Raw genomic sequence first — 25,351 nt, 5'->3', positions numbered from 1 at the left:
TTTGTAATACTATGAATGTTTACCTATCTCTTATGGCTGAATTGCTGATAACAATAATTGTATCCATAAACATTGAATCACTGCCTCTAGATCCCTCATCCCTCCATGCCTTGTTACAGCCTCTGAAACTGGATCAGCAGAAAGACATTCAGGCATTTACTGTCCTTGTATCCTAAAATAATGGTTCAAAACTTCTAGGAGAGTAATAAGGAGCCCTACCGTACAGTGGGTCAGACAGAGGCATGGTCATACATACATCTGTTGAAAAGAGGGAAATTCCCATTGGCCTCTGTGTTTGATAAGGGAATCACTTGTGGCTAATTCTTACTCTGATGCATTTCTGTCCCAGCTTCTAAACCATGATTGGTGTATAGTTGTTTGGGATCATTTCTGATTCTCTGATAGGGGTTCTAAATAGATCCCAAGCCCAACAATCACTGTTGCTTTAACTTTTACCACATAGGCATCTTTGACATATATTTTTCTGTATGTCCCTAGGACTCTGAAACATCCTGAATCTTTTGGATTCTGGGGTCTTCTTCAGATCTCTTGTGTAATTTGGGCAACTTTACACTTCATTACTGAAAAGGCCAACCCCCCACCCCCCCACTCCCCACAATGCTATCAAGCTAGATAGCTCCACTAGAGATTTAATTCCTTTGATGCTTGGATGCTTGGTTGTTGTGGTTTCCCCTCAGTAATATTGGATTGGCTTTGTAAACAGCTTAGACTGGGTTACTTTTATCAAGCCTAACTCTGGAACAATTGTGTCCACACTTGCCCATAACCTATTCAAACATTTGTAAGTACAAGGAATAGAAAAACGATAAATTTAGGCTTCCAAGTAGATAGAAACTGACAGCATGTTGTCCCCATGACATCACCTGGTCTTCTGGTCTTCTCCTTAAAGTAAATAGCAAGAACCAGGCATAATGGAATACCTAATGGGGCAGACAAAGCAGGACAGCATGATAGAGACTAATGGGAAAGAAATATTGTTCAAGATTGGCGGGTGCTCTGCTTCAGTCTAAATACAAAAAATCTGCATCCCTTTTGTTTTTCTCTTTGCTTAGTAAAAAGAAATAAGAGCTTACTGTAATGACCTTATTGATAGAATGAAATATGAGCCATTTTGCAGAGAAAAATGCCAGGAAGTGTTTGAGAGTAAGGAGCATACATCACACAGCTTAAAAGTTTACAGAACACTTTTAACAACATAGCAACATAGGTCATCCAAATAGAGCCCATCCATTTTACAGATGAGAACTGAGGTCCTGAGGATTCAGGTGATTTATCTAAGTGGTTAGCCCAGGAGCTAGACTTGGAGTTTGGTTTTGGAATATATAAATCAAATTGGGATCTCAGTGCTCTTCCTTAGTCCTTATGGGACCATGGATAAGTCACTTTCCCTCTCATGGCCTTGGTTTCCTCATATGTAAAATGAATTGGTCAGAATAAATGACCTTTAACTAGAGGTGATTTTAAAAAAAAAAATAGTATTTTAGTTTTCCAAATACACGTAAAGATAGTTTTCAACATTCATTTCCGTAAGGTTTTGTTTCGATTTTTTTTTTTCTCTCTCCCTCCTTCTCTCTCTGGACAGCAAACAATCCGATGTAAATTAAAAGCATGTCAATCCTCCAAACATTTCCATATTTGTCATATCATTCAAGAAAAGTTAGACCAAAAGGAAAAAAAATACAAGAAAGAAAAAGCAAAAAACAAACAAAGGATGAAAACATTTGTCTGATGAAAACACTAGGTTTTGATTCATAGTCAATATCCAGAGTTTTCTCTGGAAACAGATGGAATTTTCCATCCCAAGTCTATTAGAATTGTCTTGGATCACCACATTGCTGAGAAGAGCTATGTCTATCATAGTTGATCATCACATAATCTTTCTTTTATTGTGTATAGTATTCTCCTGGTTCTGCTCACTTCACTCAGCATCTATTGCTGTAAGTCTTTCCAGGCTTTTCTGAAACCAGTCTGCTCATCATTTCTTATAGAACAATAATATTCCATTTCATTCATAAATCTATAACTTATTTAGCCATTTCCCAATCCATGGACATGCACTCAATTTCTGTTTCCTTGCCATAACAAAAAGAGCTGCTACAGTTTTGCATATTTGGGTCCTTTTTCCAATAGAGGGAATTTTTTACTCTGGCTGTGCTAGGTTTAAAAAAATATATTGTTATTAAACACCAAACTGCTTCCATAGAAATTCTCTTATTTATTATTTCCAAAGCAAAATTGAATTATCATTTCGGAGCTAGAAATGGCTTTCAAGATTTTGTCACTTTAGCTTACAAATGGATAAGAGAGGGCAAGGGATTTCTCTAAATGGACATTTCAATGACAAATAATGGGTTAACAGCAGAGAATGGGCCAGAACTCATAATGGGGTAATAGATATAGTGTTAGAAGTGGAGTTAGTAAGACCTGCATTCAAATATTGTCTTAGACCCATATTAGCTGTGTGACTCTCTTATTATCAAATTCTTTAACCTCTCTGTCTCAGTTCTCTCATTTGTAAAATAAGGTGGTTGTCTTCCAAGGTCCTTTTCGGTTTTCAGTCCATGATCCCAAAATAACAATTCCTAATCTAGGGAAATCCTGGGTGATATTGATAGTTAGAAATGAACTTTTCAGAAATGAATCATAATGCTTTTCATCATAAAATTGGCTAAGAAAACATGATACTTGTTTGATTTTTGTTTGCATGTGCAAAATGATTTGACACAATTTTGAAGTGTTATTACTTTGAAATACCAAATTTATTACCCATAGAAATACAATGAGTAAGCACATCTATCCATGACTCTTAAGTATCAGTTTTACATGGGCTAGATATAGTGAAGGAACTTTAGGCTGGGAAGATGAAGCTGGTCACATTGGTAGGTACCACTGCAATGTCTGAAGATAGTAAATGTGTCTAGTATGTGGATTCCATAGTACGTCACTATGGGAGTATATGGGCAAGATTTGTAGTACTGGATATTTATACCTAGATGGCTGAGTTGTGATTGGAGGGCAGAATTGGTGAGATCTACAATCCATTATAATATGTGTAATAGGTACCAATTGCATCTTCCAATTAGAGTCTTCTCCTTGAGACCTAATTACTCTGTGTATCCCTGCATTGTAAAAATTGTAGTCAGACTTTCCCTTATTAACAATTCTCTGTCTACTTCCACAGTGACAGTCAGTAACATACTTAGAAAAATCTGTGTTGAACTTTGTGCAAATAATGAAAGTCAAGCAAGGCTCAGCATAGCTTTATCTTTGACAGAAACCTCTTGAGATTTATAAGTTATGAGAAGGTTTTGAAACTCGAGCTCCTAGTAACACTTGAGTTGATGCTTAAACTGAGTTTATCACATGGACTTCATTGTACTCCTCTTGAGGGATGACTCTGAGATGTAAGTTAAAAAAAGATGTATATTTGAAAAAAAATGTATGTTAGTAAAAGTGGGTATTAGTGAGATTTCCAAAGGGGAGGATAGTTGCTGTCTTTTTGTCTGATGTAATGGGATAGTCTCCTGCCTTCTTGGCTTTGTGCAATAAGGTGCAGGTGCAGGAATGTAAATTATCCTTCTCTTTCCCCCTCATCCCTCTTTGCATCTCCCATATGATCCAAACCAGGATGAAGAGGGGTTGGGTTTCTGGAAGGGAAATCAGTGTTTTATTAACATCAGAGCTATAACTGGGGGAAAGGTTTAAAGAAGGGATGTGTGGGAACTCTGCTGGGATGTGACCATCAAGGGAGAATGCTTAGGAAGCCATGAAGTGCTGTCATTCTAAAAAAAAAAAAACTGAGTATTTGGGAGGGGGGGATATAGAAGAGAAGTTGCAGGAACTTTGGAGGGAGAGAAAGAAATACATCTCAGGATAGTACCTTTGCAACCTCTATATTTCATCACTTAGGAACAAAATCGATATATCCCAATTACAATTCTGTCTAGCATTCCAAATGGAACCATCCTGGGTGTGATTATAATCATAGGCTAAGTTGGTCATATTCTGTTATGACAGAAGAAAACAAACTGAAGAATCTTCATTATGCTCTCCTTAACCCTGGAACATGGCTTTCTTTGTCATGTGAGAAAAGGATTTTGGGTAAACTTATTTTGGCAAGAGAGAAGTCCATTGGGTGAAGCTATGGCTGGCTGGTTGGAGAAGCCAAGATGTGGTAGGAGGCAAAACCCTTGGGTGCTTACTGGAATGGAAAAATGGGACTGCTCAGAGCCATCACCAGCAGAGTTTTATGCTCTAACCAGATGGAAGAAATGAGAGTAATGGTAATAATAATAGAGATGATGAAGATATTGATGATGATAACATTTGCAAAGCACTACATATAACATATATGTGTAGTGTTTTGAAAATGTTAAATCACTATATATATATTTTTTCTCCTAAAAATCTTGTGAAGTAAATGCTATAATTATCTCCATTTGGCAAATGAAGAAACTGAGAATGATAGAGGTTGTGATTTTTAGTTCATATCTTCCTGATTTCAAGTCCATCTCTATCTATGATGCTGCCTAAGAGCCTGGGAGCATTTTAAAACAAAGCAAAACTTAGCTTCATCAGGAATTAATTTTGTATCCTCAAAACCTATTTAAATTAATGCTTCCCAATTGGAATTCTTAAAAGGTTTATGTTCTTTCTCCTGCCCCATTAGAATATGTATGCAGAACACGGATAGGGAAACATATGTATGTATAGGAAAATTTACGTATGTAAGTGTACATACACATACACACAATCTATCCATATACAGTTCCATGTTATGAGGATAAAACCAAAAATCAATATTATTTCTAAGTTCCCTTTCCACTGTAATTCTATAATCCAACTAGGCAACATGGTGGATTGTACACTGGATCTGGAGTCAAGAAGATCTGAATTCAGATCACACCACACAAATTTAATAGCTCTTTCTTCATCTGCAAAACAGGGAAATAATAGCCCTTACCTCACTGGGTTGTTATGAGAATCAAATGAGATAATGATTTTAAAGTGCCAGGCACACAGCAGGAGCTTAATAATTGCTTGCTTTCCTACTTCCTTCCCCTCAATCTGTGAGATCTTTAAGAACAGTGACTAACTTTTCTCTTTCTTTTTATCTCCAGAGCTCAGCATAACTCCTGCTGATTGGGGAGCATTTAGTAGATCTTTGTGGACTGACCCTCTGTAATCCCGTGATTTGTATTTGGTATATCTGAGAGTGTCATCAGCCCATTTCACTATGAACAAAGTGGCCCTTGGAAAGCCATTGTTTTTGTTTCTTCTCTTATCGAGATTACTGTTAGCTTGGTCTGGGTTTTTGAGCTGCATTGATCAGCCTGGGTAAAAGATAAGGACCCAGAGATTCTTAGGAACTACTGGATGACCTTGGGCAGATATTCTCCATCCCCACTGTTTTCTGCAAATTCCAGACTTGAAAATGTCTAAAGCTTCTTCCAAGGCCATCCCTCTGTATCTCCATGTGTTTATTTCTCTCTTTCAGTTGGCTCTTGCCTTTGTCACCTTTCTGTGTCCTGCAGAGGGCGCTCAAGGAGCACCTCGCTTCCTCCCCGATGAAAGTTCATGTCTGATATTGAAAGAGCCTGGGATAACACAGGTTGAAAGCTGCCAGGACTCATGTAGGTCATCCAACCCAGGGGTCCTCATTTTGCACTGAGGAAATTGACATGCTAAGGGTTGGAGGAGAGCACTTGATTTGTGCCAAGTCATACTGAGCCCTGCATTCGATGAACACATGAAACTCTAAATCCACCTAGATTGCAGAATCACATAGCTAAAAAGTCAAATAGCATTTTCAAAATAGCAAATTCTAAAATTTCATTATCCTCCATGTTGGAAATGGAACACATTTCTAACTTACAAACATCCCAGCATCCTTTCAGTCACCCAGCATCTCATCCTGAGTCAATCATCCTAAGGTGTCTGACTCCCTCACCCAATGGATTATCAGATATTGAAACCTTAATGGTACTAGGCATTTAACAGGTGAGGTCTCAAGTTCTTAGGCTTACTTCTGCCCATTGCATTATGGGCAGAACTGTTTCTGAAGCACTTTACTGGGACTCTCCAATGAATATTCCCATCATTATCACTGTCCTAAGGCCATTTCTATTATTTTGAGGGTTGCAAAGTACTTTCCTCACAAATAGTCTTGTGGTACAGACATTTCTGAGCTGATCATCCCTGTTTAACAGATGAAGAAACTGAGGCACAGGTTAAGTAACTTGGCTCTGAGTCACATAACTATGTAAGCATCAGCATCAGATGCCATAACCAAGTCTCCTTCCATCCTCCCAGGCTGTTTCCTCTTATGGTAAATAGCAGTGGCTCCATCTTGGGCATCCTATGCAAACTCAGGCAGAAATGACAGGCAAGAAAGTCTCTTATGAGAAGCTTGAAATAAGTCAGTGATAAGTCCTAAAATAAAAGGAAAAAATAGATTCGTGCTTATTTATAGCTGTGATTTCCACTGGATACTCTGCTTTCTCCATCCTCTGAAGGAAAGTCCCCACAAGGAATAATTGGGGCATTCTGAAGTCTGGACTGGACCTCTTGGGTTCATGTTCTACCAGACAGCTCTAATACAGTGACAGGCAGCACCATCTGCTTAGAGTTTTCCTATATGTCCTTTGATTCCCCTACAGGCTTTGTCGCCACCTGAGAGTGAACCCACTAGCTACTCTCCTTGACATTTTTAAAGTGTCATTGTAAGCTGTGGGGAACTGTGACCCGACTCTTCTGACAGCTGCTTCAAGAACAGGAAGGTCTCTGCACATATTTGATAAAAGTAAATCCTAGGGGCTTTGCCAACCTGTATGCACCTTTTAGTTCCACAGTCCCAGCAGGCTGGTAGCTACCTCTCAAAGACCTTCAGGGATCAGAGAGATGAGAAAGACAGACTAGGTTTGATTTTTTTTTTTTTTTTTTTTGGACGACATTATTGGTGCTGGATGAAAGATTTTTACATAATGTATATATGAGAGCTTTGTAAACAAACAGAATGAGGCAGGATCACTGAATGAATAGAGGGTTGGGCTCTGAGTCAGGAAAATGTAGCTTCAGTTCTGGTTGTGGTGTTAATTAGCTGAGGATGGGAAGATGGTCTGAATTTGACTACGTTTAAATCCTTTGCTTGCTACTTCCTACCTCTGTGGCTTTGGGTAGGTCACTTCTCTCTGAGCCTCAGTTTCTTCGTTTATAAAATGGAGGGCCCATAGTAGATACCTTTTCAATTCTCTTCCAGCCTTTGATCTTTGGTTGATTCAATTAACATCATTCAATTTCCTCATCTGGAAAATGGAAATGATAATGTCAGTAATACCTCTCTCCCTGCTTGTGATGAAATTCTAATGAGGCAAAGCACATTTCAGATTTTAATGAATAACACTATAGTGCTGAAATTTATTATTATTGTTATCACTGCTCTTAACAGTATTGATATTTGCAGCTTATAAGATGTCTGAAAAAGCAGAGATTTCTAAATGGTGTCAAATTCATTCTTGGTGACCTAGAACTCAGGTAGTCAGGACATGAGTCTAACATAATAAAGCACAGGAGGGAATCCAGGGAAATGCAGGTGCTTCCTCTTTTCTATCACTAAAAAGCAATTCCTGGCTTCTTTGCAACTTGTTAGGAACTTGAATATCCAAAATAATACTATACAACAAAAACAATAACAACTACTATGATGATAACAGATTAAGTTGTTTGTCCAGAGACACAGTTAGTAAAGTTTTGTCTGAGATCAGATTCGAACTCGGGATTTGCTGATTTCACATGCAGAGTACCATCCTCTCCAGCACTCTCCAGCTGCATTTAACAGCCTAGTCAAGACAATCCTATTTCTGTAGAAGACTTTAGAGACCACCATGGTTGGGGGAAGTGTGTTTAACAATTACTGGCACTTTGTTTCTAGACTCTGAAAGACTTAATTTTTTCCAGAGCCATCTGAGTGCACTTCAACACAAGCTGTATTAGCATGAACAGAAATTGCATTCATATTGTTTGGGTCACGTGTGATTTCATCAATGTGAGGAATTCCTGGTTTGGAAACTCCATCAACAAATTTGTTCAGGTTCAGTTATGTCTGACTCTGGTGACGCCTTTTGAGATTTACTTGGCAAAGATACTGGAGTGTTTTGCCATTATCTTCTCTAGCTCATTTTACAGATGAGGACACTGAGGCAAACAGAAGTAAAGCCAGATTTGAACTCAGGAAGATGAATCTTCTTGATTCCAGGCCCAGCATGCTATCTATTGCACATTTAAAATTGCCCACTAATAAATATAATGGGTGTTATTTAATACTTTGGGGTACCAGTATAATTGTATGGGATGTGGGAAAGAGATGCATTTCCCTTGAGAATATCTGCCTGAGGACAGCAAGAAGATAAACTGACAGGCAGAGGATGAAAAATTGTTCCCCTCCCCTCACCCCCACAGCTTTGTCTTTGTAAAGGCAGTAGGTTGAGAGAATGAAGAGTACAGGATATACAGGATTCACTGTATTCATCAGTTAATTCCACATAAGAGGTTCTTGGGCCAGAGCATATCTTGGGTCATAGGCATTAAAACAACAACAACAACAACAATAGAGAGAAGATAAAACCATTTGGAAACAGAAAGAGATGCTGATCATCCCTGCAATTTGTCTGCTACTGAAACTGTCCTGACAATGCTTTCAGAAAGTCAATAGAAGATAAGTTTACATCTCAATATTACTAAACTACAAAAGGCAATCACTTGATCCATTCTGTCTATAGTTCTCAGAACATTAAACAGAAGATAATAATAAATAACAGGATGATAACTTATCTTGGTGGCTGTTTTTGATCTATGTTCCATCTAAAAAAAAAGTAAGAGTGAGATGACAGTGAAAATAATAATTATAATTAACATGATTATAATGATAATTCAAATGATTACAAGCATAATTAACAATATTGTAATGATTCAAATTTGTTATGTTTTCTGGTTGACAAATGACTTGTATAATTAACTTACTAGCAACTTGGTGTTATGGAATAGGAGCCATTTCCCAAATCAGCATCCACAGGTGAGAATTCTGGTCCTGCTTGATCATAACAGTAGACATAAGTCTGCACAACCCCCTTGTATGTGACTTGAAGGGTTATGCATACTCTGCAATGTCTCAATTGATTCTCACAACTACCCTATGAGAAAAATGCTACCATTATTCCCATTTTATAGATAAGGAAACTGAGATCTAGAAAGGATAAGTGATTCACGCACAGAACTAGTGAGTAGAATTTGAATTCAGGTTTTTATCACTGGAATTTTAGCACTCTATATTCATTATTCCATAAATAATATTGGTAGGTGGTATAGTATGTAGTGTCTTGACACATTTCCTAGAGTCAGGAAGACCTGAATTCAAATCCAGGCTTTAGAGACTTAGTAGTTATGTGACCTTGGTCAAGTCCTTTAACAGATCAGCCTCAGTTTCCTCAGCTATAAAATGAGAATAATAATAACAATCTGCTTCTTGGGATTGTTGTGAAATGTTAGTCAATGCTGAGAGAGGGAAGAAGAGAGGGAAAGGAGGAAATGAAGACCGTCATTCTCCACTGTTTTTACATCAGAAATATGACATTCATAAATATTAAGTGACTTGTACAAGGTCACATAGAACTATGGTCCAGTGTGACTTTTAAAAGTTCTGTTTTTTTACATAGCAATAGCGATGGAGAAAACAGGCAGATTTTTTTCCTCTACATTGTCAGTTCAGTTAAAAAGAAGGTGAAAAAAGCCTTGATCTCTCTTCTGTGTCAATCATTGTGGATGGTATTGAGGCCACAGAGACAAGCATCAATTTTATGACCAAAGCATCTAGTTCAATACCCTTTATCTTATAGAGGAGGAGAGACTAAGGCCCAGGGAGGTGTGGGACTTTCCACCTCAACAGAAACCAAGCTGATGCTTTTTAATAAAGAGAGTATGCTTGGCTAAGGCATTTCACCAATTTCATAACCAGCCTTGGGAAAATAATGGAAATAACAGATTCCCCAGGTTTTTCTATTTCAGAGTTTTTTATTCTGTGGAAGAAGACATTGAGAGAAAGAGGCTTGCCACGGTCATAGAGATGGTTTGTGGCAAGACTGGAACTGTCACTCAAAGGTCTTGTTCCAGGACACTGGTTTTTAATTTTGTTTTATTCTGGTAGGATTTTTTATCCTAAATTTTGAGTCAGTTATACTATCCTTCATCCTTCAGTGCTTTATCTGGTGGTTTCTATAGTAACTTTGAGGTCTTTCTCAGGGGCTCCAGCAAGTCCCTCAGAAGGAAAAATAGCAACCATATGATGTTTGAAGGCAACCTAGCCATCACATTGTCATTTGATGCAATGGTGCTAGGAACTGGGCTCAGATTCCAGTTTCTTCATCTGTAAAATGGAGATCATAGGGATACCAACCTCCTGGGGTGCTCATGAGTTTCACTGTGTTTTGAGTTTTTTGAAGAGACTGTCATTTACCCTCAGATGACCCCTTCTAATACTTATAATTTCTGAGCCTCCTTAGCATTTCCATTTTTCTAAAGCAAGAGGATGATCCCTCTTCAGGTCATTTGGAATTGTGTCACACTGAGTTGTGTTACTTTGAAGAATCTTCCTAATAAGATGGATGGATAGCTCTGTCCCCCATCTAGGTCTCCCAAATACAGAGATGGATAATCACTGTGGAACTGCTTCATTGCAGGGAGCCTATGCAATATTGTATATTGAGAAGTCAGCAGAAAGAAAATGTGTGCTCCTAGAAAAATCTTGCTGCCCTAACCATTCTCCAAATTCATACAAATGGCACCTCAGGCTTCTTCCCAGAGGGAGGTGAACAGCTCTTTTTAAACACAGCATGCAGAGGTACATCTTATGCTAGCAAAGACCATGGCATAGGGCCAAGAAGACAAATGTTTTAATTGATTGGTAGGATGGATTGAACACAGAGAAAAAATGGTGAAACCAAGTTCCATCATTTCTAGAGCTATAAAAGTAGCAAGCTATTGGGTCATCAGACTTAAAAATGACTGAATGTCACTATCCTTGCTTCTTTTTGCATCTTTCTCAGCCTCTGAGAAAATTTGGGGAAAAGAGCTTCATTAACCCATATAAAAGGCCAGTGGGAAGACCAGGATAGGAACTGATGTAAGCTAAGCAGCCATGCTCAATTAGAATGGTGTAAAGTGGAGAAGTCTTTAGAGGGAGTTTGCCCTCAAAACTTAGGAGTGATATTAACACCCAGAAAAAGTCTAGGTAACAAGTAATTCTGCCCATTTCTGAGAATCATTCAAACATGGCAAATTAGGCTTGCATAGACATTGGTTAGTGAACATCGATAATGAAGTAAGCTGGTCTGGATGGGACCTTCAAGAAATATAAGTGAGTTAGCATTATTTTGGTACATGACAAGAAAGCCCTTTCCCCAAGTCAATCTTACATATTTCAGGGTTGGGAAGGGATGATAATGTAACTTGGGGCATTGCCAGAACATTAGTAGTCCCTAAGCACTTAGTCATTGGAATTCCCGTGTTTCTTTTAACCAGGGAATGTTCTTGAAATACCAGATAACTCAGAAACAATGCAAGTCTGTACTGAGGTTCTTAGCATTCCAATTGTATGGGTTGAATCAGTTAATGTATTTTTTCCTCTTTGGTGTCAGGCTATGTTTTGTCAAGTTTGTAGATGCAATCCAGTCTAGCAACAATTAAACACCGACTATGTGCTTTTGTCAAGTGGTAAAAATACAACACACTAAAATAATATCAGTCATTAAGAAGCTTATACTTCATTAAGATAATATATATATATATGTATATATATATATATATATATATATATATATATATACACTCTTTTAAACTAGATAATGATGATGACAATTGTGTGCATGTGTGTGCGCATGAGTGTGTTTACACGTATACATTTATACTTATATACACATGTTCATACTTGTGTATTATGTATGCAGATATATTTCATTATCCCATTCAATTGCAAAAAGCATTTGTTTTATCCATCCATTCATTAATCTGCAGAACATTAAATATAGAGGGATATTAGAGAGTGACTCATCCTAAGATTGTTTCTATCTGAATTCTCTTGAAAAGGACAAGAAAGAAATAATAGTGGTAACAACAACATCGATAATAATAATATGAAAATGACTTTTGGCTGAGGCCTTTTTCATATATTGGAAGTCTAGGAAAGACCCAAGTGTAAGAAGAAAACAGAATATTTAATATCCACATATTTTCTATTTTGACACAATAATATCAAAATCAGTTGACATGGAATATGGAATTTCCCAAGCCCCTTAAACCTATTATTCTACTCAGCTTTAAGCCCATTTTCATCCTTTCTCAATAGAACTGAGTGGTTTGCAGGTAAAAGAAGAAGTAAAGCTCACTCCAAAACGTTGTATTAATTCTCAGTGCCTCAGGATGGCAGGCAATGATAGGGCTTCACTGAGAAATAAATCCAATCTTTTCATCTCACAGAAGCCTTTTCCAATTTAAAAAGACTTTGGAACTCATTAAGTATAAAATGAACACAAATAAAAAAATGAAGACTGAATGCTTTGCCTTTGAACCCAGAGATCACATTGGACCAATGGATAAAGGTACTACTTGGAAATACTTCTTCTCCAGGCAAACACATCAATCATAAGTCTATCAGAGATAAAACTAAAGTTGTATATGTGACTTAGTGGCATCATGAAGTCGAAACCAGTAGAAAGGACACTTTCAGTATAATTCATATCTTTTAATTCAGTGTATGAAACAATAAAATAGACTACAATGGTAACTTATAACAACATAACAACAAACAAAACAAAACAATATTAATGAACCATAGGCTCCATTCTAAAACAGTTATGGAAAGATGAATAGTTCTTTAATAATAATGACAGATATTTTTGATAGATATGTTTAGGGAACATTATAAACATATAAAAAATTTGCAGAAATATATGACCTTAACATTAAATAGAAGCAAATCATATACCTCTTATAGCTATGAGTAGGAGATAATCAATTCTTCACCAATTAAGGCGAGAGACAATTACAAAAGATAAAATTAAATAACTTCGATTACATGAAAAAGAAATGCTTTTGGAATAAACAGACACAATTCTCCAAATGCTACTCATATTAATGTTTGCTTTCAGAGATTGTCTCTGAAAAATGGCTAAGATTCAAGAGGGGAAGCAAAAGGTGCTCTCTGGGTGATAACCACATGAACAAATGGCTGAGTCAGACAAACTTGGTTACAGAAATGGAGGGTGTCTATAATATTGCTATAAGATTACATAAGAACAAGTAAACACTACATATTACATCACTGGGAATTTCAACCAATGCACATATATTTAATAATCAAATCAAATGTCTTTAATTGTAAACCAGAAGCTGTCTGTCAATCATAAACTGTTAGCAAATCCCCATATGATAAAGAATAACCTCTGATAATTTGGGGAAACAACAAATAAATTACAATGAAACTAGAACACTATGATTATTAAAAATGTTACTTACAAATAATCATAAATAACATTGTATCATAAACTATGTTTTCAGGAGATGTTGCTATGTTCACTGTTCAACCTCAAAATTATACAGAATGAAGAGCTTATAAAACTTGAGATTTAGAAAAAAGCAAAACTATGTGAACCGACTTCATATACATATATGTGTGTGTGTATATATATATATATATATATAAAATATATATATATACACACATGTATACATAAATAACAACATATATATATACATGCATATAACTAGTAATAATAATATAGGTAGCACAGTGGGTAGAACACTGGCCTTACAATCAGAAACACTCATCTTCCTGAGTTTAAATTACAGATGCCACAGATACTCACTACCTGGGTGAGCCTGGGCAAGTCACTTAACTCTTGTTTCCCATCTCTTAAATGAACTGTCAAACCACTCCAGTATCAACCCACAAATGGGGCCATGGTGGATGTGACTGAAACAACCCAACAACATCAAAAACAATTCAATGATAAAGATATGTTTTAGATTGAGAGTTTATTCATATCTATGTATATATTGTAGAATAGGAACTTGGACTAGGACCATATACAATCAAAATTCATTCTATATAAGATAAGAAGAATGAGGAAAACTAGCAGGAAACCATCATTTTAATGATAGTTCCTATTTGTAGGGTTTATAAAAACCTTCTCCTTACGGTGGCTTACCCTATATAGAGAAGAATAGGAATTTCATTGCTGCAGAACATTTGGACAAATGATGGAGAGGATATGAGAACATGAAAAGTACTTGAGGATCTTCTTGGGCCCAGAAGCAACTTCCCATTTCCCCCTCCTTTGTCTTTCTCAATTGTTGTTCCCTCAAGGTCTAGATTCCTCTGGGCTCATTATTTCCAGAACTGGTACCTTTCCTGAAATATCAAGCACCCCTGGCATCCTTCATTGTGGTTATTCTAAAACCTACTGCATATCAGTGGGATGCTTCTAGCCCTCCTTGGGTTTATAGAATCAGAATGGGAGCTAGGCTTGAGAGCTTGCTAAGCTGTCAGGGATCCTCAAAGCCATCTCTTCTCTATTTCATCTCCTCATCTAAATGATCATTTCCAAATCTGGTCTCCTTCCTGCAGTATTGTAGCCCTTCGTTTCACATAACAGGACACTAAGGCACAGAAAAATAGTGATTTGCCAAAGATCCCATCTACAGAGCAAGAACCAGAGCTAAGATTTGATCCCAACCTAGGGCTTCTCCTTCAAATGCCACCTTCCCTACTTCTCCCCCAGGAGTGCCAGTTTACTGAGGATAGAAAGGGAAACCTTGAATAAACCTCATGATCTTTAGGGCCCCCTGGGGAAGCTGTTAGGCCATACCCCTCTGCTTTCAGCTGTCTATTTATTATGCTTTTCTTTCTCTTCTCTCCTTATCCCCTCCCCCCAGGACTGTGGCCACATGTGCTCTTTCTTACTCTGGGCAGGATCATGGATGGGATGGGATGGGATGGGATGGGATGGGATGTTATGTTTATTAGGCGAGAGGGGGAGGAGAGCAGCTGTGGAGCCTGGGGAAGTGACTGGCCTGCCGTAATCATGTTTGGCAGGTCAAGGGTGAGACTTAGCCTGAAGGGATTTGTCCAATGCCCGGGGTGAGCAGAGCACTTCTAATCCTGTCCAGATGTTTCCGTTCTCCTCAGTGCATAAGTTACATTCAACATAAAAATCATGTGTTCAGGGCTCCAAGTGGTTGGTGCTTGATCACTGACTGGGAATTTGGGATTTCTTATAGAGCCCTGGACTCTCTGGGCTATCACTGTCTGTTTCAAATAGACCAAATCTCCCAGGCCTGGTTTTGATAGGAAGACTTCCTTCAAGTCAGTTGTTATCACAATCATTTTCAAGAGAATTGTAAACTTCATGGAACCCAGCTGGGCCCATATACTTTTTGCTGCTGGCTTTCAGGTTCGGCTTCTGCTCATCTCCATATAACCAAGTTGTTGAAGGTGAAGAAAGGCTCAGTCTGGTTACTTTTATAAGGCCCACTGCAACCATGTATTACAGGAAAGGAAATGTGTTATGGAAGTCCCCGCCTCCCACCCCAGGATAGCTCTTAGAACAAGCATCATGAGATAGCAGTTGCATCAGTGGGGACACACTAGAATTTCATTCAACAAATGTGGGACCACAGAGATGAGAAGTCATTAATAGGATCTGTCAAGAGAGAAGTGGATTCTGGATTTGTCTAACCTCAAAGTTGTATTTTCTCTGATATCTTCAGTGCCTGACCAATGAGGCTGAAATTCATTATGGATAAAATGGAACTAGGGTTAGATTAGTCACAGTGGAAAAGGACATTAATATGTGGTTTTTTTGGGGGGGACCTCATCTGGGTTTCTTAGTTTCCTCTATACTTAATCCCAGGTTTTAATCTGTAATGCCAATCCTCCTAAAAGAGGGCAAAATCGCCTTTTCTGTCTCTCCAAAGGCTATATTTGTTCTTTGTCATGTGACAGAATTTCTTTGCTCCTTGATAAGTGAAATATGGTTATACCAAAGAATAACTCAGGTTTTCCATCTATAAAATTTGGGCATCTAGGTGGGTGGTAGATAGAATGCCAGGGCTGTAGTCAGGAAAATCTGAGTTCATATCCTGCCTCACACACTATATATAGTATCCAGCTTGACACTGGTCAAGTTACTTAAATTCTGTTTGCCTCAGTTTCCTTAACTGTAACATTTAACTTTTGGAATCCAAGTTGTGATGAGGTAACACAACAATATGATTATCCTTTGGTACCCTTTGGCCATAAGTTCAGCATGGGGCACCCATGAATGTTGGGTACCTAGAAGGGGTAAGAAATAGCATTTATAGACTTCTGATTGAAAATATAGTCTTTTTGGCTCTCTGAGCTAAGGTTTTGACATTAGTTAACCAAAGCATAGGTATCTAAATTAAGTCTATCTTGAGCATAATGTTCCAGTCCTTATCCTGCCATTTGACAGATGCTTAGGTCAACTTGACATGTCTTGTTGGCAGACAGATTTCCCAAAGTTGAATTCCAGGTGCTTCTCAGAAGAATTGATTTTTTTTCTTTTCTTTTTATTATTAAAGCTTTTTATTTTCAAAACATCTGCATGGATAATTTTTCAACATTGATCCTTGCATAGCTTTGTATTCTAGATTTTCCCCTCCTTTCTCCCACCTCCTTCTCTAAATGGAAAGTAATCCAATATGTTATACATGTTAAAATATATGTTATATATGTAAAATATTCGTACAATTATCTTGCTGCACAAGAAAGTTCAGATCAAAAAGGGAAAAAATGGATAGGAAAACAAAATGGAAACGAACAACAAAAAGAACTGGGAATGTTATGTTATGATCCACACTCAATTCCCACTGTCCTCTAAGTGTAGATGGCTCTCTTCATCATAAGATCATTGAAACTGGCCTCAGTCATTTTATTATTGGAAAGAGTCCTGTTCATCCAAATTAATCATCATATAATATTGATGTTGCGATGTATAATGATCTCCTGGTTCTGCTCATTTCACTTAGCATCAGTTCATATAAGTCTCCCCAGACCTCTCTAAAATCATCCTGCTGATTGTTTCTTATAGAACAATAATATTCCATAACATTCGTATACCATAACTTAATTTAGTCAAAGAACTGATTTCTTGACCCTGGGAATGGAAAGTCTGAAAGCGTCTACCTAAAACTTTGGTCCTGAAACCTTCAGATGAATTTTCACATTCAACAAAAAGTTCTCTTCTGAGTTTGCACTAAATAGTGATCACTGAAATTTTTATAGTGCTTTAAAATGGACAAAAGACTTTGGTGCCTTTCTCAGTGATTGGACCCAGAAATTTTAAGCAGCTTGCCTCTCATCAGGCAAAGAATGAATGTCAACAATGAGATTATAATTTAAGTCTGGGCCCCCAGACTCAAAGGCTAACCTCTCTGCTACTCTTCCTGAAATAAGCATTACAGAGAGAAAAAAATAGTGGGCAAAACAAGTGCAAACTGACTCAATTACCAAAATGTTTTTCCTGGGCCTTCTCAAAAGACTGGAGATAGCCAATGAGAGGTAGTGTTCACATATTAATGTCTAGTCTCACCACTTGGCGTAGTGTGCACATAGATGATTAATAAATGTTTGACTTGACTTTAATTAATAATGGCCAACATATATGTATCATTTTATAAATATTATTTCTGGGAGTATAGTGGTAAACATTTAATCACAGACTCTCCAAAAACACACAAGACATATTTTTCAGTTTAGTGACCTTAGATAATTTTCCCATTAATTGGTTTAAGTCTAGAGAACAAGCAAACAAGGAGTTGAGACCCATTTTGCAACTTGTGTTGATTTCCAAAGTATAAATGCTCACAATGGAAATTTAACCTTCAGTTTGTTGGTGATAAGCTTGTAGCCCCAATTATCTCACTGGGTCCTCACCACAGGCATCATTATAATCCTCATTTGTATGAAATAAATGGTATGGAAATAAATGAGGAGGTTCAAGGATAGCCCAGTGGGCCACATTTGAAAGCGATCTTCCTGACCCCAAAGCACCATCTAGCTTCCTGTAAATTTTGTCTCACTGAAACTTCTACTCAGTTGCTACAGATTCTAGTCTCTTGGCTAAGCAGGGGGAAAATGAATCCTCTTTGCACATGACAACATGAAGATACTTGAGGACTATTGCCATACCTCCTCCTCAACCCTGCCTTCCCCCCCAAAAAAAAATCAGCCTTTCCCCAGGCTAACCCCCCTGGTACCTATCTACACTAAGGATGGTGCTTCAGATTCAATGAGCCTTGTCATGTTGTGGGCTTGTATTTGTACCTCCACAGTTGAGCCTGGGGCATAGTGTAGGCACTTCATCCATGCTTGTCATCTGCCCTCAGCCTCCTTCTTTTACAAATACAGGCACTGAGCCCCAGAGAAGTTAAGTGGCAGTGTTAAAAGCAGGTTCTCTGACTCCAAATCAATAGATTTTTCCAGTTTGAAGATTAAGTTTCTGGCTTCTGAGAAGCTGGTAGAAATAGGGTTATGTAGGCAATACTTGGAAATCCCTCCTTGGTGCCCAGAGGGGGAGGGGGAAAACCTCCAGCCACTCCCCAGTCTCCACCATTTTTGTATTTAGTATGATTGATTTAGTCTGAGTTAAAACCATCCTACTTCCTTTTTAAAAGCACAATTCTGCCGAAGACTAGTACATACAGGCTCTAGGCTCTCAATCCCCTTTCCTTATGTTGAAACCTGGGAATCTTCTTCCTTGGGGAGGACCAGACAACCCCCCCCCCCCCCCAATCCTTCCTTCCTTCCTTCTTCTTTTTCTTTTTTCCTTCCTTCCTCTCTTCTTTTCTTTCTCCCTCTCTCTTTTTCACTCTCCCTCCCTCATTCCCTTCCTTCCTTTCACAATTCAGCCTGCTTCTAAATATTCTTCAGGTTTTTGTCCTTTTTTTTTTTTTTTGGTGCTTATCATGATATAGGACTTCTTTTTGAATTATTTTAAATTGAAAGATCATACAGAAACAAATAAAATATCAGTCAGTTAAATTTTGAAAGACCCAAATAATAGTGGAGCAGCTGAAGATTGGGAGAAGTTTGATCACTCTTGGTCTCAAACTCTAATTTTAGATGACAAAGCAGTCTTAGAGGTCACCTAGTCAAACTACCATATTTTACAATTTAATAAGCTGAGACAGAGATGTTAAATAGCCAAGATTTGAACTAAAGGCTTTAAATTCCAAACTCAATATTCTTTCCTTGCCCTCTTCAACATTATTTTAAACGGAAATATTGGAAATTATCATGTAAATATGAATGGGCAAATTTTCTACTTCTGTGATTACCAAATACAAATGAAGAAATGGGCACTCAGAGAGACAGAATCACAGAATTAAAGAGTTGGAAGAGACCATGATACCATTTACCTAGTCCAGTATGTGAAAGGAATTCTGATTACAGTGTACGCATCTATTCTTTACTCTCAGACCTCCAGTTTGAGTGACCTCTGCCACTTCTTTATCCAGATGACCCTGGAAAAATCATATACCTCCTCACGGCCCCATTTTCTTCATCTGTTAAATAAGGGCATTAGAGATTTCATAACCTCAGACATTCTAGTGCTACATCTACAGTCTTTGACATTCCAAGATAGACCATTCAACTTTTGACTGGTGAAATTCCTCAATACAATAAATACAATAACAAGCATGTATTTATTGTCTCTTATGGTCTAATGTGAGAATATATGTTCTTCTAGCTATATTAATATGTACCATGACACATATTTGGACATGACCAAGTTAGAAATTTATTTTGTTTGCTCATTTATTTAAAACAGTTTTCTTTTTGTTTCCTATAGGGGAACTGGTAAAAGGGGGTAGGGGGGAAGAATGCTTGGTAAAGAGGAAAAGAATTTAAACCGTGTATATGCCTCTTTATGGGGGGTAGCTATGTAGCCAAATAGCTTGTGGGATCATAAATGATTCATCCAGACAAATGGAATCCATATTTTCCTACTTTTATTACCATGAGTCTGAACTGTTCCATTAGATTATGAGCTCTTTGAAGGCAAGGATTATCTTTTCCTTTGTTTGGTATCTCTGGGACTTAGTATACTTGTAGATCCTTAATGGAGGCTTGTTGTTGATTGCTGTTTTCCCCCTATTGCAAATGGCTATCCCATGTCAGGTTTTCTTGAGCCCATTGGCTGTCTCTCTTCTGCCTTTTTATCTTCTAATTTCTATCATTCTTGTTTACCTCTCCTCAATTTTCCCCCTCTACTGGATTTTAAGTGACTTGAAATAAGGGTGTATGCTAGTTAGAGGTTTCCTAAATTAATATTTAAAAAACAAATTTCTTGTCTTCATTTGAACCAAATAAAATGAGAGACAGTGAGAGATTAGAAGACAAGAAAGAATACTTGCGTTGCTTGTAAAGAAAGTCTGAAGATATGAATACTGTACTCCAGTGGATTTCCACCGTCATTCATTAGTATCTTCAGTCCCTTCTGCTAAACAGATATACACAAAAACAAATCCCCAAACACCTTGGGATGTCTGAGGAGTATTTGTTTTCCTGGTCTAGTTATATTATATGCACCTCTGGGTTTTTGGTCATCTTCCACAGAGACTTGAGCTATTTTTCTTTTCATTTTTGCTATGAGATCAGAAGCACAATAGGGACTTCCTTTTCTTTTCTTAAGATACCGTGAAAGTTTTGATCATTTGGTGAGAAATTGAGTAAAGGGAGTGCTTACACATCTTTTGGTATAGGTCATGAAATGAAAATGCATGTGAAAAATTGCATTGATCTCATAGAGTTCATTGCTGACTGTTTCTGCTCAAACCCTCATCAGATCCCCTTTAATATGAAATGGCATCTAAGAGCTATTTTAAAGGAATTACCAAGTTAAAGATAGATTTCACAGTCAATTCAATGGAAGCATTTTCACCTGAAGCAGAGCTAGTGTTTGACCAAGAGTCTGGAAATCACCAATAGCATGGAAGTCATCTGCTGATAACGGAGAGTGTGCACCCTTTCTAAGAAGCAGTTCAGGCCAGGTGTGTGTCTGAAGGCAGCTTTGGCAATATGTGGTGGTAACATTACAAAGGACCATGGGGGCCTAAATCAGAGAACCCTTGAGTAAGACCAACCCAATGAATTCTCCTTGTATTTTCTAGGCTCAGAACTCAGACCTTAATTTGACTTCCATTTCCACACAGAAAAACTATGTTTAAATAAATCAGCTCACCAAGACATTTCCCCTTTCAATGTGTTTAAAAGATGGTGATGATGATGATGATGATGATAATTGTTTTCTATCTGTGTCTTTTTTTTTTAGCTGCCCCTCCCCGTTTGAAAGAAATGGAGAACAAGAATTCAACTGCTGGCTCAAGGCTGGTGCTTCGGTGTGAGACCAGCTCAGAGTACTCCTCTCTCAAGTTCAAGTGGTTTAAGAATGGAAGCGAATTAAGTCGGAAAAATAAACCACAAAATGTCAAGATACAAAAAAAGCCTGGGTGAGTATGCTGCCTGCATCATAAAAAGATGTGCTCAGAGGAGGGGGGTCACTAAGTCACTGTATAAAATGGCTTTAGTCATGGCATAGTGGATAGAACTAAAGACAGAAATTCCTAAGTTCAAGCCCTTCTTAGATACTCATTAGCTCTGGGACCATTGGCCAGCAACTTAACCACTGGGGTCTCAATTTTCTCATCAGTAAAGCAAGGTAGCCATCCTAGATGGTCCCTTCATTTCTTGATCTTTGATCTTGTGTAACATACATACATACATATGCACATGAATAATCTTTGCATAAAGTAATGTATCATTAAACAGAATAGAAGACAGGTTTCTTTCCTTGTCTTATCACTGTAATTTATCCTCATTCACAGTAAATGCCATGTACATAGTAAAGTATTTCCACCTGGAGTTCTGGGTCTGGAGGCAGGAAGACCTGAATTTTAAAGCAATCACAAACACTTATTGTGTGAATCTTGACAATTCTGCCTCAATTTCATCATCTGTAAAATGGAGCTTATTGTATTGTATTGATTGTTGTAAAGATAAAATTAGGTAATTTTGTAAACTTGAAAGCACTAGATGTTATTAATATTATTATGGAAGAATTTCTTCTGTTGGTCCCTACAACTCAATTTTTTTTAAATGAATAAAAGAGATCTTTAGTGGCATCTGGGAGGATTCTTTCTGAGCTGTCCTATGGTTGGCAGCATTGGCAATGAAAATGTGTTCATTTACAATGTGGGGGAAACTGTTTTCTGGGAGAAAAATTCATGCATGCTGAGCTCCCCACTGACTGCATAGGGCATCATCTGTACTTTGGGGCTAACTGGGGAGGATACAGCCAGATACAGTGAACCTAGAGTTAGGAATATCTGAATTTGAATTCTGCCTCTGACACTCAACGGGACAAGTCACTTAATCTTTTATTCTTAGTTTGCTCCTCAATAAATTGGAAAGTGGAATTCTAATGATGTCATGTTTGTCAAAGACTATACAAATATTAATATGCTATAGACATGTGAGGTGTTATGCTATAATAATAATAGTAATAATAGTTGATTATTTAGCTCCTAAGGGATTCAAACCAGTTAGCTATAGTTCCAGACCCCATAAATGTATGCCATACCATTCAATATATTGTGTTAAGGACAAAAGGCATCCACAAAATGCCAAGGGAACAGAAGGTGAGAATGTTCCTGATTGGACCACAAGTTCAAGGAAAGTTTTGTGGAGGAAATGGTGTGAAAGAAATAAATGACCAGGGGAATCATGTGCTTCCTCGGGAAGTGGATAATCCAAAGTAGAGGATTTTGGAAGGGATGCAATTAAGGTAGGAGCAGTAGATTGGAGCCCAAGTATGATAGGTTTATGAATAATAGTCTAAGGACTTTAGACATAAACTATTCAATGCTGGGAAGTGATGACAGTTTTTTTTTTTTTTTTTTTTTTTGAGCAGAGAATAAATGGCTGGAAAGTGTAATGGTGAAGTGAATTATTGAACTTCTGTTGTAAGAATTGAGATGAGACTTGCTAGAGTTAAGACATGAGCAGTATGACTGAAGGAAGGGGGACCAAGGTTTAAGAGATTATTCAAGTAAAAGTGACAGAAATAGGGGGAATATGGGAGGGAGGAATAGGCAGGTAGTTCTATTGATCCTGGTAATTAGCATTATAAATATAGCCAGAGGTTGATGTCCTGGGTACTTGAAATTTGTTTGTAGAGTAACTTTGTGAATCTATGATCTGTGTAGGAGTAGAAGAAGAGAGGGGGGGGGGGGCGGGGAGTGAAGGAGGGAAGGAAAGGAGGAAGAGGAAAGAGACAGGCAGATTGCTCAGAAATTGGCTTGATTGGGTGGAAAGTTGATAAGAAAATATAAGTATTTACATGTTATTTGTGAGTGCATTTGCTTTTGGATTCTTGGCAGTTTATAGATGAATGCTAATATGTATTCCCAGAGAATTGGGTTTATCCTTAGGAAAATTTCTGATTTCTATTTCTAGAGAAAATAGGTTCTAGGAAATAGTCTGAGTGGAGGCTGATGTTCTCAACCAGAACCATGAAAGCTTATGAGAGACTAGGTTCCGTTGAAAAAACCCCAGCCTGGTCCAAGCATTTGAATAGCAATAAGGAGTGAGGTCTAATAAATGCCATATCTGAATGGCATCATTCTGTGCCCCCACTAGTGTCTGCTCAGGAAAAGAAAGGACACGAGTGAGCAGAAAGAAATTCATAGTTTCAAGAATGACTTAAGAGGGATATATGAGAATGTTCTAATAATAGATATTGCTTTGTAACCCAGAAAAATGCCACTGAAGAAAAAGGAGGAGTATCGAGAAGATGGTGGTGTAGAGATCCATGAAGGTTAAGCAAGAAAAAATCTTTTTAAAGGGTCTTTGGATTTAGCGAGACAAAACATTATTAGGAATTCTGTAGAATCATTTTCTGTGACATGAAGGCAATAGAAACAGCTCATAAAGGGATGAAGGGTACTAAAGAAATGGAAGCAGCAATTATCGTTGTATTCTACCAGTGTGATACTGACTACCAGTGTGACTTTGGGCAAGTCACTTCCCCTTAGTTTCTTCATCTATCAAACGACAGTCTGATTAGATTATTTTCAAAGTCATTTCTAGTCTAAAAATCTTTCCTCCTACTTCTGATTACATTTAGTTTTAATCTTTTTCATTTCGTGAGAAGTAAAAAAATAACTTTGGATCTTTTCCTTCTCAAATATTAGTGGCAAGTAGTCTTTGAGGAGGGGTGAAGGAGAGATAGATAGACAGATGATGGATTGATAGAGACAAAGGAAGAGGCAGAGATGAACTAGACCTCCAGGAAGGGACTGATGTCAACTGGACTGAATTGGCCTCCAATCTGTTAACTCTGGGTAAAGTGAAATACTTTCTTTTCACGGTGATTTTAAGAAGTGGAGAAGATAGAGAAAAAAGAATAAATGAATAAGGAAACACTGAAGTTATGTCAGGGGGGACATTCAACTTATTGGTATTGATATTTCAAGGGGCACAACAGTGAGATCTTAAAATAAATGTAGGAAATAGTCTTGGCAAAGAGGTACTTCATCTTCCTCTATGATAGGAGAGGAGGATGACATGGGTGAAGGTACAGAGAAGCAATCTACCCTGGGTTTCTGTGCATACAGACTATGAGCTAAGGCTATTGTGAGATAGGAACAATCTCCAAGGGTTGAACTGGAAGAGAATTGAAAATGTGTGGACAAAAAGGTCAACTACAAAGGTCAAAAACAAGCTGACCATTATCATATCATCCATTTATCCACCTATCCATCAAACATTTATTGAATGCCTACTGTTTGTATGACCTATAGCAATACTATGTTTATTAGCCAAGGTAGAACCTGAGATAATTGGAACATGAAGAATTCTCTCAGAAGCCTTCCAGCATACTGGGCAGACTCTCTTTTTAACCAGGAATTATGAAAGGTCATATATGGAAATAACCAAAAAATGACAAAGGTTTCTGCAAGGCAGAAATGGGCAGTAGAGTGACAAAAAAATCCTAAACATCTTTCAACAAGGGGTAAGGGAAGGAAACGGGCACTTATTATTAAGAACATACTATATGCCAGGCACTATGCTAGAGTGCTTTAAAAATATTATCTCATTGGATTCTCATAACACAACTATGTGAGATAGGTGCTATTATGCTTCCTATTTTATGGTGAAGGAAACTAAAATAGACAAGAGGTTAAGTGATGGAGGACA

The 25,351-nt window shown here is 37.7% G+C and overlaps 1 protein-coding gene across 5 annotated transcripts in view; it reads left to right on the top strand.

Moving 5' to 3' along the window:
* The window catches only part of NRG1 (neuregulin 1), a 212,519-nt gene that overhangs the window by 4,969 nt on the left and 182,199 nt on the right, over window positions 1–25,351 (top strand). For all 5 annotated transcript variants that reach the window (XM_031942694.1, XM_023505640.2, XM_031942693.1 and 2 more), the window contains exon 2: window positions 21,426–21,603. In XM_031942694.1, the coding sequence (XP_031798554.1) occupies window positions 21,426–21,603 (178 nt within the window). The remainder of the gene's footprint in view (window positions 1–21,425; window positions 21,604–25,351) is intronic.

The sequence above is a fragment of the Sarcophilus harrisii genome, chromosome 6 (genome assembly GCF_902635505.1).
Source record: "Sarcophilus harrisii chromosome 6, mSarHar1.11, whole genome shotgun sequence".
NCBI classification, from domain to species: domain Eukaryota; kingdom Metazoa; phylum Chordata; class Mammalia; order Dasyuromorphia; family Dasyuridae; genus Sarcophilus; species Sarcophilus harrisii.
The sequence above is the reverse complement of the archived record's forward strand: the minus strand, read 5'-3'. Positions and strand labels throughout refer to the sequence as shown.